General features: G+C 21.1%; 3 protein-coding genes across 5 annotated transcripts in view; 2 read left to right on the plus strand and 1 right to left on the minus strand.

The window, feature by feature from the left end:
* Nucleotides 1–14,141, plus strand: part of LOC127285460 (tubulin alpha-1 chain-like) — a 47,184-nt gene that overhangs the window by 31,321 nt on the left and 1,722 nt on the right. The window contains exons 2-3 of the mRNA XM_051311487.1: nt 13,512–13,611; nt 13,789–14,011. Of these exons, the coding sequence (XP_051167444.1) occupies nt 13,609–13,611; nt 13,789–14,011 (226 nt within the window). The 5' untranslated portion in view covers nt 13,512–13,608. The remainder of the gene's footprint in view (nt 1–13,511; nt 13,612–13,788; nt 14,012–14,141) is intronic.
* LOC127285451 (serine-rich adhesin for platelets) overlaps nt 1–14,141 on the minus strand; it is a 43,775-nt gene that overhangs the window by 29,408 nt on the left and 226 nt on the right. The window contains exons 2-3 of one of the 3 annotated variants that reach the window (XM_051311472.1): nt 13,285–13,310; nt 11,292–11,452 (exon numbers count right to left, since the gene is read on the minus strand). The gene's annotated coding sequence lies outside the window, so the exon portion shown is untranslated. Of the gene's footprint in view, nt 1–4,639; nt 4,932–11,291; nt 11,453–13,284; nt 13,311–14,141 lie in introns of those variants that run through there. The other 2 variants (XM_051311474.1, XM_051311473.1) reach the window with 2 other exon arrangements.
* Nucleotides 7,686–13,218, plus strand: LOC127285459 (uncharacterized protein PF3D7_1120000-like). The gene is made up of 3 exons (XM_051311486.1): nt 7,686–8,475; nt 9,734–9,920; nt 12,284–13,218. The coding sequence occupies exons 1-3, from the start codon at nt 7,710–7,712 to the stop codon at nt 12,777–12,779; spliced, it is 1,449 nt and encodes a 482-aa protein (XP_051167443.1). The 5' UTR covers nt 7,686–7,709; the 3' UTR covers nt 12,780–13,218.

Consider the following 14,141-nt stretch of genomic DNA (forward strand, 5'->3'; position numbering starts at 1 on the left):
TAAAAAATATATACCAAATAAAAAATTTTGGAAACATGTGATAAAAAAAATTTAAATATTCAGACGAGTAAAAGAAAATTAAGTTCAAAAATTTTTCAAATACTTTTAACCTATACCAAAAGGAGGATACTTTGCAAATTATTACAAGAGAATTAGGGTCAACATTTTTTTTTTTTTTTTTTCTTTTTCAAAGTCAAGGATAAATTAACTTATATGTTAAGAGTGTTATATTACCGTTATAGGACACAACTATACTCGATGAGGGGGAAAACTTGTCATGCATTGTTAAACGACGTTTTGAAATTCCACTGTCGTTACCCAGAATCATATATTCAACCACATTATATATATATTTTTTTTTCTTTCTTTTTCTTCATAAAAACTCATAATGTAATCTTATTTAAAAAAATTGACAAAAAAAAAAAAATTTTAAATACATGCGAATTTTTTTTCCCCCTCATTTTATATATAAATAATTATTTTATGCAAATGAAATTTTTTAAAATAATTTTTTTTTTACATTATAAACATATAATTTGATATTATATGAATCAATAACATCCTTTGTACAGGTGAGACGATATAGCATATTATATGTATTTATCGATCCAATCGACGAATCGGTCTAATGTTACAATATGTTATTTTTAATCATTTTTTATTTAATGTGAAATTAATTGCTGCGACAAAAATAAGATTTTAAATAACAATTTTTTTTTTATAATTTCCAAAACAAAATTTTATAAAACGAAAAAAAAGAAGAAAATTTTTTTGCGAAACACATCCTGAAAATTGAGGGGAAAATTTTTTGGGAAAATTAATAATTAAAGTAAAATTATTTTCTAGTATATATATATATATATGACTTAAGAGGATGCATAATCCAAATGTATTATAATCTCAACGTAATATGTTGAACGAATCGCCTTTGAAGTTACGTGTCTGTTCAAAACGGGTTCTTTGACCAGAAATTTGGATTCTGGGTTTTATGATATCTAATATTCATCTTACATTCTACAGTAAAAATATTATCTAATGTATAAATGAATAAAATAAAAAAATTGCTTAAAAATATTAAAAATAGTAAAAATAATAAAAACAATAAAAATAATAATAATAATAATAATAATAATAATAATAATAATAATAATAAAAGTAATAAAAATAATAATAGTAAAAATAAAAATAATAGAAATAAAAAAATAGTAATAATAAAATAATCAATAATAATTTATTTATTTTAATTAAAAAATATATATTCGATTAAAATTATTGAACTATATAATTAATTATTTAAAAAAAAAAAATTTTATTCCAAAGAAAAGTGAAGATAATAAATTTTATTACTCGCAATGGTAACGATGCATTTAGTATTCGCCCAAAGTAATGTCGCTTGGCCCATTTTAAAGTGGTTTCTGCAACACCTTTCGTGACTTTAAATGAAGCTTTTACCATAGTAACGGAAATTGTCTGGATACAATTTCTATTACGCCTATATAATTAATATACGATTCATTTTTCACTCCATTTGCTAATATTTTTTTTTTTCTTCTTGAATCTTCTATTTTTATCCATTTTAATAAAAAAAATACTACTTTTATTTTATAATTCTCCGTATAATTTATATTTCCCATTTTCTAGATTATATTATTTTTCTCATTTATTTTCCCTCTGTATTTTTCTTTTCTCTCCTTTAAAAGATATAATAAGAAAGAAGAAAAAAAAAATGTTTTTATTTACTAAATATTAATGAAGAAAAGAAAAAATTTATTAAATAAAAATATTTTATTATTATTATTGTTATTATTTTAAATTGTTTTAAAAATAATTTATAATTATTTATAAAAAAAAATATATATATATCTTATAGAAAAATAATTTTCTATAAAAATATTATAATAAATAAAATTTAGATATATAATAAAGTCAAATAACTTTACAGTCTCATTATAATGAAACTATGGATTTTTTTTTTGAAGTAATTAAGTTATTAGCTTATGGAAAATTAGATTTTGAGATAATGTAGATAATATATGAAACTGTTAGAATCTTCAAAACACTTTTGCTTATGATGAACTTGAGAATTATAAGTGATGACTCTCCCACGTGCATGGTTATATATACTATATATCTTTCAAAGGTTTATATATCCGAGTAACAATACATCCGGAAAAAGTCTATAACAATGTGCTGTAATTCCGTTCACAGTGATTTACAACAATGCGGTAATCGTAATTTTAGCAACGGTATAATTCATTTTAAAGTTATACTCGAAAGAGATTTTGATGAGATGCCATTTCTTTCATATAGTTTTCAAAAGCGTCAAAACAATTACGCTCATCAAGACATATTTTTAATAATTATTCGAAAAATTAGAATTTTAAATTAATTATTTGAATAGGAATTTTTAAAAGTAAATTTTTCAAATTAAATTAAAAAAAACAAATTCATTTTCTTCTTTTTCTTTGAAGTTGCAAATTTTTTATATAATTTATTTTTTTATAAAATAAAAAAATTTAGTTAAAAAATGTTTTTAAAATTGTTTTTTATTTGTGTGAAAAAAATCAATTTTTTCTATTTTTTATAATAAAAATCATATAATTAGAATAATTTATCATCTTCAATTTTTATTAGTTTTATTATGTATATAATTATAAATTAACTAAAGTGTTACTTTAAAATATTTTTAAAATTAATTTTATTACACAAAAACTAGGGTAACCGGAAATTTAACAATTTTTTTTTTTTTGATTTATATATATATTTTTTTCACTCTAATTTAATTTTCTCATAAAATTTATTGCTATTTTTATCTAATTTCAAGTTGGCATTTTTTCCACCTCATTTTTATCAGTGACTCTCTCAGGAAATGAGATCGCCAGGCAAAAATTAAATTTTAATTTAATAAATGCAAATTAAATGAAAAAAAAGGATAATAATATATCAAATTTATGGAATTCAAAATAAATATTTATATTTATATCAAATAATATTAATTATTATTAAATATAATTATTATTAAACGAAAAAAAAAGATTTTATCTGGAACAGCGAAAAATTTCACTAAAATAGGAAAAGATTTAAATGAAACAATTTCAAATTTTGCTATTCTTGTGAAACCTTTCGCTGTTCCAGGTAAAATTTTTTTTTTAGTATAATTAAATAATTATTAATTAATTATTATTTATTTTTAATTAGTTATTATTAATTAATTATTATTATTTAAAATTTATTCATTATTATTAGGTTAATTCAATTCTTATTTGTTTGAAAAATTCCAGAAAAGTTTAAAAGAATAATAATAATAATTTCATGGTGCGCTATATTAAATTTTTCCCCGACTTGTTGACATTTTCTTGCTTTTAAATATTATGCTTCCAATGCACGAAACATTGAAATTTTTCATCACGGCAATTATATTCATGATTCATTTCTGCCTATTTGCTTTGTTTCAAGAAATTTATGCAACAGTTCATCAAAAAAAAAAAAAAAAGGAAAGGAAAAGATAAAAAAAATTTCCCACTTAAATTTTCTAATTAAAAAAGTATATAAATCACATTGAACTGATTTTAATTTTCCTTTGTAACCCCCATAGAATTTCTTTTAATATTTAAATTTTATATTTCTTTATATTTTCCCACTTTTTTTATAAATATATATATATATATATATATTTCTCATCTACGTGAAATTAATTTTGTTATTTAATTTGCATATTATAATTATAATTATTATAATTAAAAATATTATAAATATAATTGTTATAATAAGTAATTTATTATTTGGATGAAATAAATTTCTTTTTGATTGTATTATTATTTATTTATATGGATAAAAAATTATTATTATTAATATTTTGTTGTTATTTGTAAATATTGACAATTTTGGAGTATCATAATTATAATTAAAGGCATAAACTTAAAATAAATGAAATTTTAAAAAAATAACTATTTTGTTTTTTTTTTGGTGAAAAATTCTTAGCACACGTGTTTATCTTTAATTAAAAGTTGAAAACCGATCAATGAAACTTGACTATTAATAAATTATTAAATTCATCGATTTTTCTCATCCGTTGCTTGAAAACGAAGACTATACTCGAGAGAGTAATCGCAAAAGTAAAATTATTCATCTTCTCTTCCACAATGTTTACTATCAATAATAAAAATAATAACAATAATATGTAATAATAATAAAAATCCCATGTGGAAAAAGTAAATATAATTTATATTTTAAATTGAGTATATATTTTTTATATTTAAATTATGTAAAAATTATATTTAATTTTTGTTCATGCGAAAAAATTAAATATAATTTAAATATAATTTATATATAAAATATATATACTCAATTTGCAATATAAATTTTATTTACTTTTTCCACATGGGAATGATAATAATAATTATAATTATTATGGTTGTAATTATAATTTTCATTATAAAACATAATAATAAAACTATAATAATAATAATAAATTATTAATTTAAAAACAATTAATTAATTATATTTATATAATTTACAAAAATGAATGAATTAAAAAAACATCAATAATCTCTTAAAGAAGAAAGTAATAAATTTTAATAAAATATATTAGAATTTTAAAGAATTAGAAAAAAAAAAACAAAAATTAACACCCTCCTACCTCTGATTGGCAAAAATGATCCTTTTTCCAATGCGGGAAAAATTCACAGCACTATCACCATATATGAAAACTTTGACTTAATAACTGTATCACTTATATATACTAATCGTTTATGGTGATCATATTGAAAAATAAAATTAATTTTTTTTTATTTAAAAAAATTTTTTTTTTCTATTTAAGATGAGAAACACTCGTCTTAGGAATAAAGTTTTTGTATATATATATATATATTTTATAAAAGAGATGTATACTGTATGTGCTCTTCAGCTCTCGCGTTCGTACTGAGCGCCTTTCAGGGAATGGATGTCTTTTATAACCTCTAGCCATCAACCATATTATTACCCTTACCCACTACTTCAATTTTCTTTTTTAAAAACTAAAAAAACAAAATTCTTTTCTTTTTTCTTCCATTAATTTCTTTTGTTTTATATTTTATTTATTATTTATTTGTTTTGCCAAATTTACGAATTTATAGTTGCAAATTTGCATTTAGTGGAAAAATCACATTACTGCTTTTAATTTTGTCGAAATTAACATTAATATAGAATTATAATAAATTGCAAGAATAAATTGAAGTAAAAATATATATGGAAAGAAAAATAAGAAATGAGAAAAGAAGAATAATTAATAATTAATAAATAATTGATTAGTTATAATAATAAATTAATTAAATCAAAGTCAAAAATAATTAAAATCCCATAATAATGAAAAATAAAATAATAATAAACAAAAGGCGATAAAAATAGAGAAATAATATCAAATAACAAGAAAAATATATAAGTACTTTCATTACCTATTATATTTTCAGTGTAATTTTATTTTATTTTTTTTTTATGATTTTAAAATGACATAATATCATCAAAGAATCATGGAAATTAGTTTACAATATAAAAGAGCACCAGTATAATCAACGTGAGATTCACTCGAGCATGTAAATTGTAAAAGTTACCCAAGAGAAATATTATGTTGGTTCAATATTATATCAATGGGATACGGTCAATAAAATCGAATATTGAAGATCAATAATAATAATAATAATAATAATAATAATAATTTACTATTAAACAGCAGCAAAGATATAAAATCATGCTTCCTTGCTCACACCTGTCAAAAGAAAATTTTGCGGTTTATGCTAACAAAGATTTATCTCAAATGCTCTCGTGATGCGATTACCGTAAACCTGAGATTTCTCGACCAATGAAAACAAAGAATTTTACTCACAAAAAAACCGTTTCATGTTCATCCATTCATGTATAAGTTGTTTTTATTTTTTTTTTTTTATAATAAAAATTCATTGGAAAATTATATTGCTTTTATACTGTTACTTCTAATTTTATTCATTGCAATATAATTCCATTTTGCTATATAGTTCAAAAAATTTTATTTTCCATATTTTTTTTAATTTTTAATAAAATTTTTCCTATCGTACGTCATTTTTTCACAATTTTTTTTTAACGTAACCAAAAAATCTATTTTGTCAAAAGAATAATTTTTGTTTAAAAATTGAAATTTTCAAATTATTATTTTGTTTTAATTAATATTATTTATTTAATGAAAATGAGCTATGTAAAATGAAGATAAGTTAATATATATTATGAGGAAAGAATTAAAATTATGTGAGAGAAATTGCAATTTATAAAAAAAAATCATTTGGATTATCCTATCAATCAGAAAAGTAGCTTTCACCAATTGAAGAAACTTATAAAAGATATCGCAAGTGTTATGCAAATTGAATATATCAAAATATATATATTTCCGCTTTTATTATACTGTAAAGTACTAATTTTTTTTTAAATAGTTTGAAAATTATTTTTTTTTAATTTATTTATATACAACAAAATAAAAAAAAAAGAAAGATTCCTAACAGTGTTGTCTGACAAAATATTTACTTTTACTACTTACAATTAGATACAAATTAGAGTAATTTAATTTTGTCTGATTAAAAACTACTTTTACTACTTATGTAGAAAAATTGAAAAATTACATATAAATTACTATCAACTTTTACTACTTAGAGAAAACTTATAGCGTCTGACTAAAAATTACTATTACTACTAATGCCAAAAATTTAAAAAGCATTTAAATGATACTGTCTGACTAAAATTAACTTTTACTACTGCTGCAAAAAATTTTAAGAACATAAAAAATAATGTCTGACTAAAAATTAATTTTACTACTTATGTAAAAAATTATAATATAACTAAAATTTACTTTTACTACTATAAAAGAAATTATAGTGTCTAACTAAAAATTACTTTTACTACTCGTGTCAAGAATTACAAAAAAAACTGATTAAAATTTACTTTTACTACTGCTGCAAAAATGGGGAAAAAAAAATTTAATTATGTCTGACTCAAAACAACTTCTACTACTTATATAAAAATTAAAAAATAACTAAAATTTACTTATACTACTTAATCAAAAAAATTATAATTGTCTGTCTAATAATTACAATTTCGATAAAAAAAGAATTATAATTTTTTCTCGGTAGTAAAACTAAATTTAAGTCAGACAATGCAATTTTTCTCTTAAGCAATAATTGTAATGTCTGACTATAATTTAGTTTTGCTACTAAGGAAAAAATTAAAAGAATTTAAATTTTGCTGTCTGAACAAAAAAATTACATAAACAACTGTATAGAAAAATTTAAAAAATATTACCACAATGTCTGACTATAATTTACATTTACTACTTGGCGAAAAAATTATATTGGTCTGACTAATTATTACTTTTACTACTGATAATGAGAATTTATTTTCTCTAAATAAAACTCACTTTTACAACTAATTTTTCATATTTCACAAATATATAACTTTATGTCTGACCGCTATTGACTGTTTCTACTGAATTCGATAATTGTTTTTATTATTAAATAAAATTTATTTATTATTTCTTCTACAACTAAAAGATTTCCTTCTATTTTTAAATTCATTTTTTTTTTTTATTTTAATCAAAATTATGATTTCGAAAATCAGTAAAATTGAAACAACAACAAAAATTGTTTTATATTTAAAAAGAATCTAATTATTATTTCCCACAGAGAAAAATTTGAAGTTAACAAATAAGAAAAATGGAAAGAGAAGAAGTGAATAAAATGGAAAATGAAATTGAAGAAATCGAAGAGAATGAAGAAGAAATAAAAGAGGATGGGAAAAGAAAAGAAGAAAAAATACAAAATGAAGAAATAGCAGAGAAGAAAATACAAAAGGAAAAAATAGAAGGGAAGGAAATACATAAAGAAGAAATAAAAGAGGATAATGAATTAGAAATAGAAGAAATAGAAGGAAAAAATGACATACAAAAGGAGAAGATAGAAGAAAAGGAAATCCAAAAAGAAGAAATGGAAGAGGATAATGAATTAGAAATAGAAGAAATAGAAGGAAAAAATGACATACAAAAGGAGAAAATAGAAGAAAAGGAAATACAAAAAGAAGAAATGAAAGAGGATAATGAAATAGAAATGGAAGAAATAGAAGAGCAGAATGAAATACAAAATGAAGAAATAGAAGAGAGGGATGACATACAAAAGGAAAAAAAAGAAAGGGGGGAAATACAAAAAGAAGAAATAAGAGATGAAAATAAAATAGAAAAAGAAGGAATAAAAAACGAAGAAATAAAAAAGAAAGAAAATGAAATAGAAGACGAAGAAAATAAAAAGAATTTATCACAAATGATGGATAAGATACAAATTCTCCAACAAAAATCAATTGACGTACATTTTAACGAAAGCAAAGAAGAAGTAAATAAGGAGATTTATTTCTTCACTGGTAGCAAGTACATTGGCAAATGTAATTCAATTGGAATGTCAGGATTTGGCAGATTCATTATGCCACACGGTCAGTGTCAATGATTATTATTATTATTATTATTATAAAGTCATGTCACGTCATAACAAAATATTTATTTGAAAAAAAAAATTCTAAATTATTATTATTATTATTATTTATTAGTCAAGTAACCGATTATTTGAATCAAATAAATTTTATTTACATTACATTGAATTTATCCAATAAAAAAATTTATTTTTAATAAAAAAAAAATTTGACTTCCTTTTTGAATAAATATAAAGAAAATTCAGAGAAATTGCATGAGAGAGATACATGCAACTTCCGATTTTTAAATGAGTCTGGATTGCGTATTCAAAAAATGTATATATATATATATATATATAGGTATATACAAAGAAAAGAAAAAAAACAAAAATCTTGTTCAACCATTCAGAAATTAATTGGCTTACTGTTGAACGATACTATATTCTAATTATAGTGTATAAATGTATACGAAGCTTGCATGCGACTTATGCACATGCATAATGAGAGGATACTAACTATATATATATATACACGCGTGTAGAAACACGTTTTAATAATGAAGCGCATTCCCTCAAGTGGCGCCTACTTCAAAGTACATATATATTCTCTTTACAGAGAGACAAGTACTATATATACAACAATACAAAACGTTATTACAATGGATAAAAAATTCCATAGTTCCTTTTTTTTAAGCAACTTTCATTATAAAGGGAGGAAAAAAAAAATATTTTTTCAAAAAATATATTTTTAATTAATCGTTTCTTTTTTTCTCTTCTTTTTGCAAAATTTTTTATATTAAATTTTAAGACGTTTCCTTTTTTTTTTAAGTATATATACACTTGTACGAAAGGGCACTGTCCGTATATATACAAATTAATTAATTAAAATGATTAATTATTAATTATTAAATAATTTTTTTTTATTTTAATATAAGTTGACGAGACAAGCCCTTTCGTACAATAGTAGTTCTTAAAACAAAACAGTAATTATTATTATTAATTAATTATTAATTAAAATTTTAACAAAATGCATATAATTAAAATTATATATTTTTAAAAATATTCTTTTTTTTTAAATTCTTGTTTTTTTTTGTTTACATAAAAAAATAAAGATATAAAATAAAATAAAGAAATTAAATTAAATAAATACAATAGTAAAATAGTAATAAATGGAATTAATTTAAAAAAAATGTAAGTAAAATAAAAGGAAAAATTAAATATAAAAAATATAATATATATAAAATTAAAAGAAGTGGGAAAATAAAAAAAAATAATCTCAACAGGTGTGATTTTTGAGGGCGAATTTAAAGACTATGTTTTTCATGGTCAAGGATCATTGGAATGGCCGCAAAAGCAACGAATTGATGGAGTCTGGCATCATGGTGAATTACAAGAGAAACAATACACATTTAGCGATGGTTTAGTATTCCAAGAAAACGATTGGAATTATTGTCAATTTCCTGACAGACGGTATATATAAAATGTATTAAAATTAATTCTATATAAAAAAAAATTAATTTTTTTTTTGCAAAAATTTTCTTTTTTTTTTATTTTTATCCCTTCTTTACCGAGGAAATAATTTCTTCCAAAATAGAAGAATATATATTTTTACCATAGAAAGAAAAAAACAATTCTTTACAAAAGAAATAACAAATTTTTTAAGAAATTCATTTTCTTATAAAAAATTTGAAGAAAAAAAATTATAAAATTATTAATATCGAAAATATTTTGTAGCAAGATGAAGAAGAAATGTTTAGTTTCAAAGAAGAAATATTTCATTTAACGCGGGTGAAGAATAAAAATAATAGTTGTGAACCAAAAAAAAAAAAAAAAGTGTTTAAGGAAATACATGAATTACAAAGTTAAGTAAATTCGAAAGCAAAATGCTTTCGCTAGTTGTATGTGACCCTTGATTAGAAAAATTCATGCAATTTCTCTAACATATACGACATTACATGAACGTCAAAGCAACTCTCCTTAACCCCATGAATTACATGGGATTGTCATTAGAATAATCAATATTCTTCAAAACAAAAATATCTTCAATAAATAAAATGAAAAATTTTCAAAAAAAAAATCAGAGAACAAAATTGTTTTCTTTTTTTTTCTTTTTTCCTTTAATCATAAATTTGTTTAATAACAAATTATTTCTTCTTTGAATATTTTATTGTTCAAAAATATATATAGAAATTATTTCTTTAGTAAAAAAAGGTATAATCGAATATTGCTCCAATTTATAGAAAAAATATTCTAAAAGATATCGAAAAAAATTATTTTTTTAAATATTAAAAAAATTATTAAATTTTTTTTTTAAAAATTAATTCTTAATTATCGCTAAATTTTAAGGTTTTTTCAAAGTATAAAAAATGGATTAAATCAAAATACACCGACTGTAAAAACTTATAAATCGCAAAAAGTAAGTTCAAATAGAAATTGAAATTTTTTTTTTTCAAATTAACGAAAAACAAATTTAAACCGTTAAAAATAATTTATAATTAATTTTTTCTCCCTAATCAATTTAATCTGAAAATATTTCAATAAACTGCGTTTATATACTTTAAGTAGAAAAATTCTTTTTTGATCAGACAGTACAAGATATTATAGCATATGTAATTTTTTTATAAGATACTAAAATTATTATCAAGAGAATTTTTAAATATTTTTTTCAAAAAAATAATTTTTATATATTTTTTTTACTCTTTCTGTTTATATAAATAAATAAAATAGTAAAGGTAAAAAAAAACTAAAAAGAATAAAATATGAAATAAATTATTTCTACTATTTCTCAAGGCAATAGGAATTTTAAAAAAAGAAAATTCAAATTATATAGAAAAAAATTACCTCAATGATTTGAAAAACGATGTCGATTGTCAATTAAATTTAAACGAAAATTGTTTAAATCAATCATCATCAAATATTCCTTATATTTTGCCATTTTCAAAAAAATCTCCTCAATCTTGGTGGCGAAGGTATTTCTTTTTTTCTTCATCTTCCAAAATATTCTGTAACAATATAAAATATTTCATTATCACACACCATTATGAAATAACAAACACATTATAAAAATGACTTTACATAATAAATACAAATGTAATTAAATTTTTTATATGTCTATAGTAAAAAAGAAAAAAAAATGTTAAGAAGTAACTTGTAAAATAACTTTAAGGATAAAACAAAAAATTATTTAATGAAAAAAAAATTTTAAATTGTATTACATTTATCTAAATTGTGTTAATGAAAAAACGAAATTAATTGATCGCCTTTCACTGAAAATTACACTTTTTTATGGTTGTTTTGAGTATATACATTTTTCATGATTATATTAATCATTTTTTTTTTTAATACCGTCTTTTGTAAATTCTATATATACAAATCAGATTAAACACTTTCGAAAGAGATGTGGAAGTGAAGACAGGTAATGAAAAACCTGTTCCCAGGGGGGAGGATATCAGGTGAGAAACCTTTCATGAATGTCGTTCTTCTCTTCATTTTACTTATTTTAATCATTTAAAAAAAAGAAATTCACCTTTATGTATAAATATATTAATAACTTAATTTTCCTTTTTTTCAATTTTTATTTTATGATTACGGTATTTTTCTCTTATCTTCCTATTGTTTAATATTTTAATATTATAATAATTAATTGTAATATTACTGAAAGAGATTAATTAAATTATTGCATAATTAAAATTTCAATAATTATAATTGCCACTATTAATATTAAAAATTTAATTAGAGTAATTTGACATAATTAAAATATAATTACACTATGTGGAAAATATATTTTAAAAAAAATAATTTATTAAAAAGAAATATTTTCTTTTTCTTTAAAGTTATAAATTAATTTGCGGAGAAAAAATGATGAGCAAGAATTCAAATTTGTCAGAAACAATTTGTGTGCCGTCAATTGAAAGAAAAACTTCAATAGTAAAAAATACAAGGAGGCATGATGAGTCTGTATTGTCCTTGAAAGGTAAATTTCAAGGTTATTACTCGTCGTTGGATGAAATTTTTGATGATGAAATGAGAGAAATTACGATGAGAACGAGAGTGGTTCATCATGATTCAAGCAGTAGTCGTACGAGTTTGAATAATAATAATAATAATAAAGAAAAAAATAAACTAGACTTACATGAAAATGACGAGAAAATAAATATAACAGTAGAGAAAGAAGCTGAGAAAGAACATCAGCTCATGAAGATAATGACGACGAAGACGAAAGAACAAGAGATATTGAAGGACTTATCGACGAGTAAACAGGAAATGTTCAAAAAAGACAAAGAAACAAGTAGCAAACAAGAGCAACACGATATTTTACGATTTCAATAATTTTGCAGAAAAAAAATAACATTTATTCCTTTTTAAAATTTACCAAAGGAAAAATTAAAAATGACTGATAAATTTAATAATTAATATAATTCTAATAAAATTTATTTGTAAATGCCGAAAAATTGTCATATTTTCAATAATGAAAATTTTCAATTTCAAATATTTTACTCATCAATATTATATTAATTTACTTTCATTTTATTAGATTTAAATTATTATCTATCAAGAACAACGGAAGAAGAAGATAATAATAATTATGATGAATTAAAAAGAATACAAACTTTGATAAAAAATTTACCCAATTTTTCAAAGCAAACTGATTTAAATGAACAATTAAAAAGAAAAATTAAAGTCAAAAATGAACGAAAAATTGAAAAACCAGTTACAGAAACGAATTTTCAACTTCTCAAAATATCCTCTGATCCTAATATTTGTCCAAAAAAAAAAAAAAAAAAAAAAAATGCCTGCATTCATTATAGAGAAAATTATTCATCTTCCTACAAACCTAAAAATTCCATTGAACTGCTGCATCTGCGAATAAAAAAATAAAAAATAGAATTTTTCCTTATTCATAATTTATTTTTTATATTCGCGTGTTTTTTCTCGTTAAAAAGTGTTTTCGTAAATCATTTTTAATTTTTAACAAAGGAGAAAAAAAAATGACAGTCATTTGACTGAAAGTCGAACAGCTACATTCAGGTATAAACAAACTTCTTTTTTTTTATTTTCAAGAAAAGAAGAAGAAAAAAAAAAGTTTACATTAAAGGACGCCGTGGCATCTAAATTTTGACTTTTCATCTAATTTCTCATCTATTCATAATTACGAAAAATGGTAAGTCTTTCTCTTTCTAGATTTCTAGAATAACAGAAAGGGCTCTTTAAAATTTTTGTAATTAATGAATTAATCAAAATTAATAATCATAAAAATTCAGAAAAAATTATTCAATTTAGAAAATAATTTTTTTTTCTTTTAAAACAAATAAATTAAATTTTTGTAAATAATTTTCAGCGCGAATGTCTATCTGTCCACGTGGGTCAGGGTGGAGTACAAATTGGCAATGCTTGTTGGGAATTGTATTGTTTAGAACATGGAATTCAACCTGATGGACAAATGCCATCTGACAAAACAGTCGGTGGTGGAGATGATAGTTTCAATACATTTTTCAGTGAAACAGGAGCTGGCAAACACGTTCCGCGAGCAGTTTTCATAGATTTGGAACCAACCGTCGTCGGTAAGTATAGAAATAAAGTTTTTCATTTCAAAAAAAAAAAAATTTTCGAAAAAAAAATTATCAATTTAAAAGAAAATTCAATATTTTTTATATTAATTACTAAAACAAGATTTGAATTTATTTCAAAATG

This window comes from Leptopilina boulardi, unplaced genomic scaffold (genome assembly GCF_019393585.1).
Source record: "Leptopilina boulardi isolate dan_hultmark-lab unplaced genomic scaffold, ZJU_Lbou_2.1 LbouV2_333, whole genome shotgun sequence".
Taxonomy (NCBI): Eukaryota; Metazoa; Arthropoda; class Insecta; order Hymenoptera; family Figitidae; genus Leptopilina; species Leptopilina boulardi.

Coding starts and splice junctions, on each gene's coding strand:
- LOC127285459 (XM_051311486.1), top strand. CDS start 7,710: ATGGAAAGAGAAGAAGTGAATAAAATGGAAAATGAAATTGAAGAAATC. Junction 8,476..9,733: donor CAGATTCATTATGCCACACG/GTCAGTGTCAAT, acceptor TAATCTCAACAG/GTGTGATTTTTGAGGGCGAA. Junction 9,921..12,283: donor TGTCAATTTCCTGACAGACG/GTATATATAAAA, acceptor TTTTCTTTAAAG/TTATAAATTAATTTGCGGAG.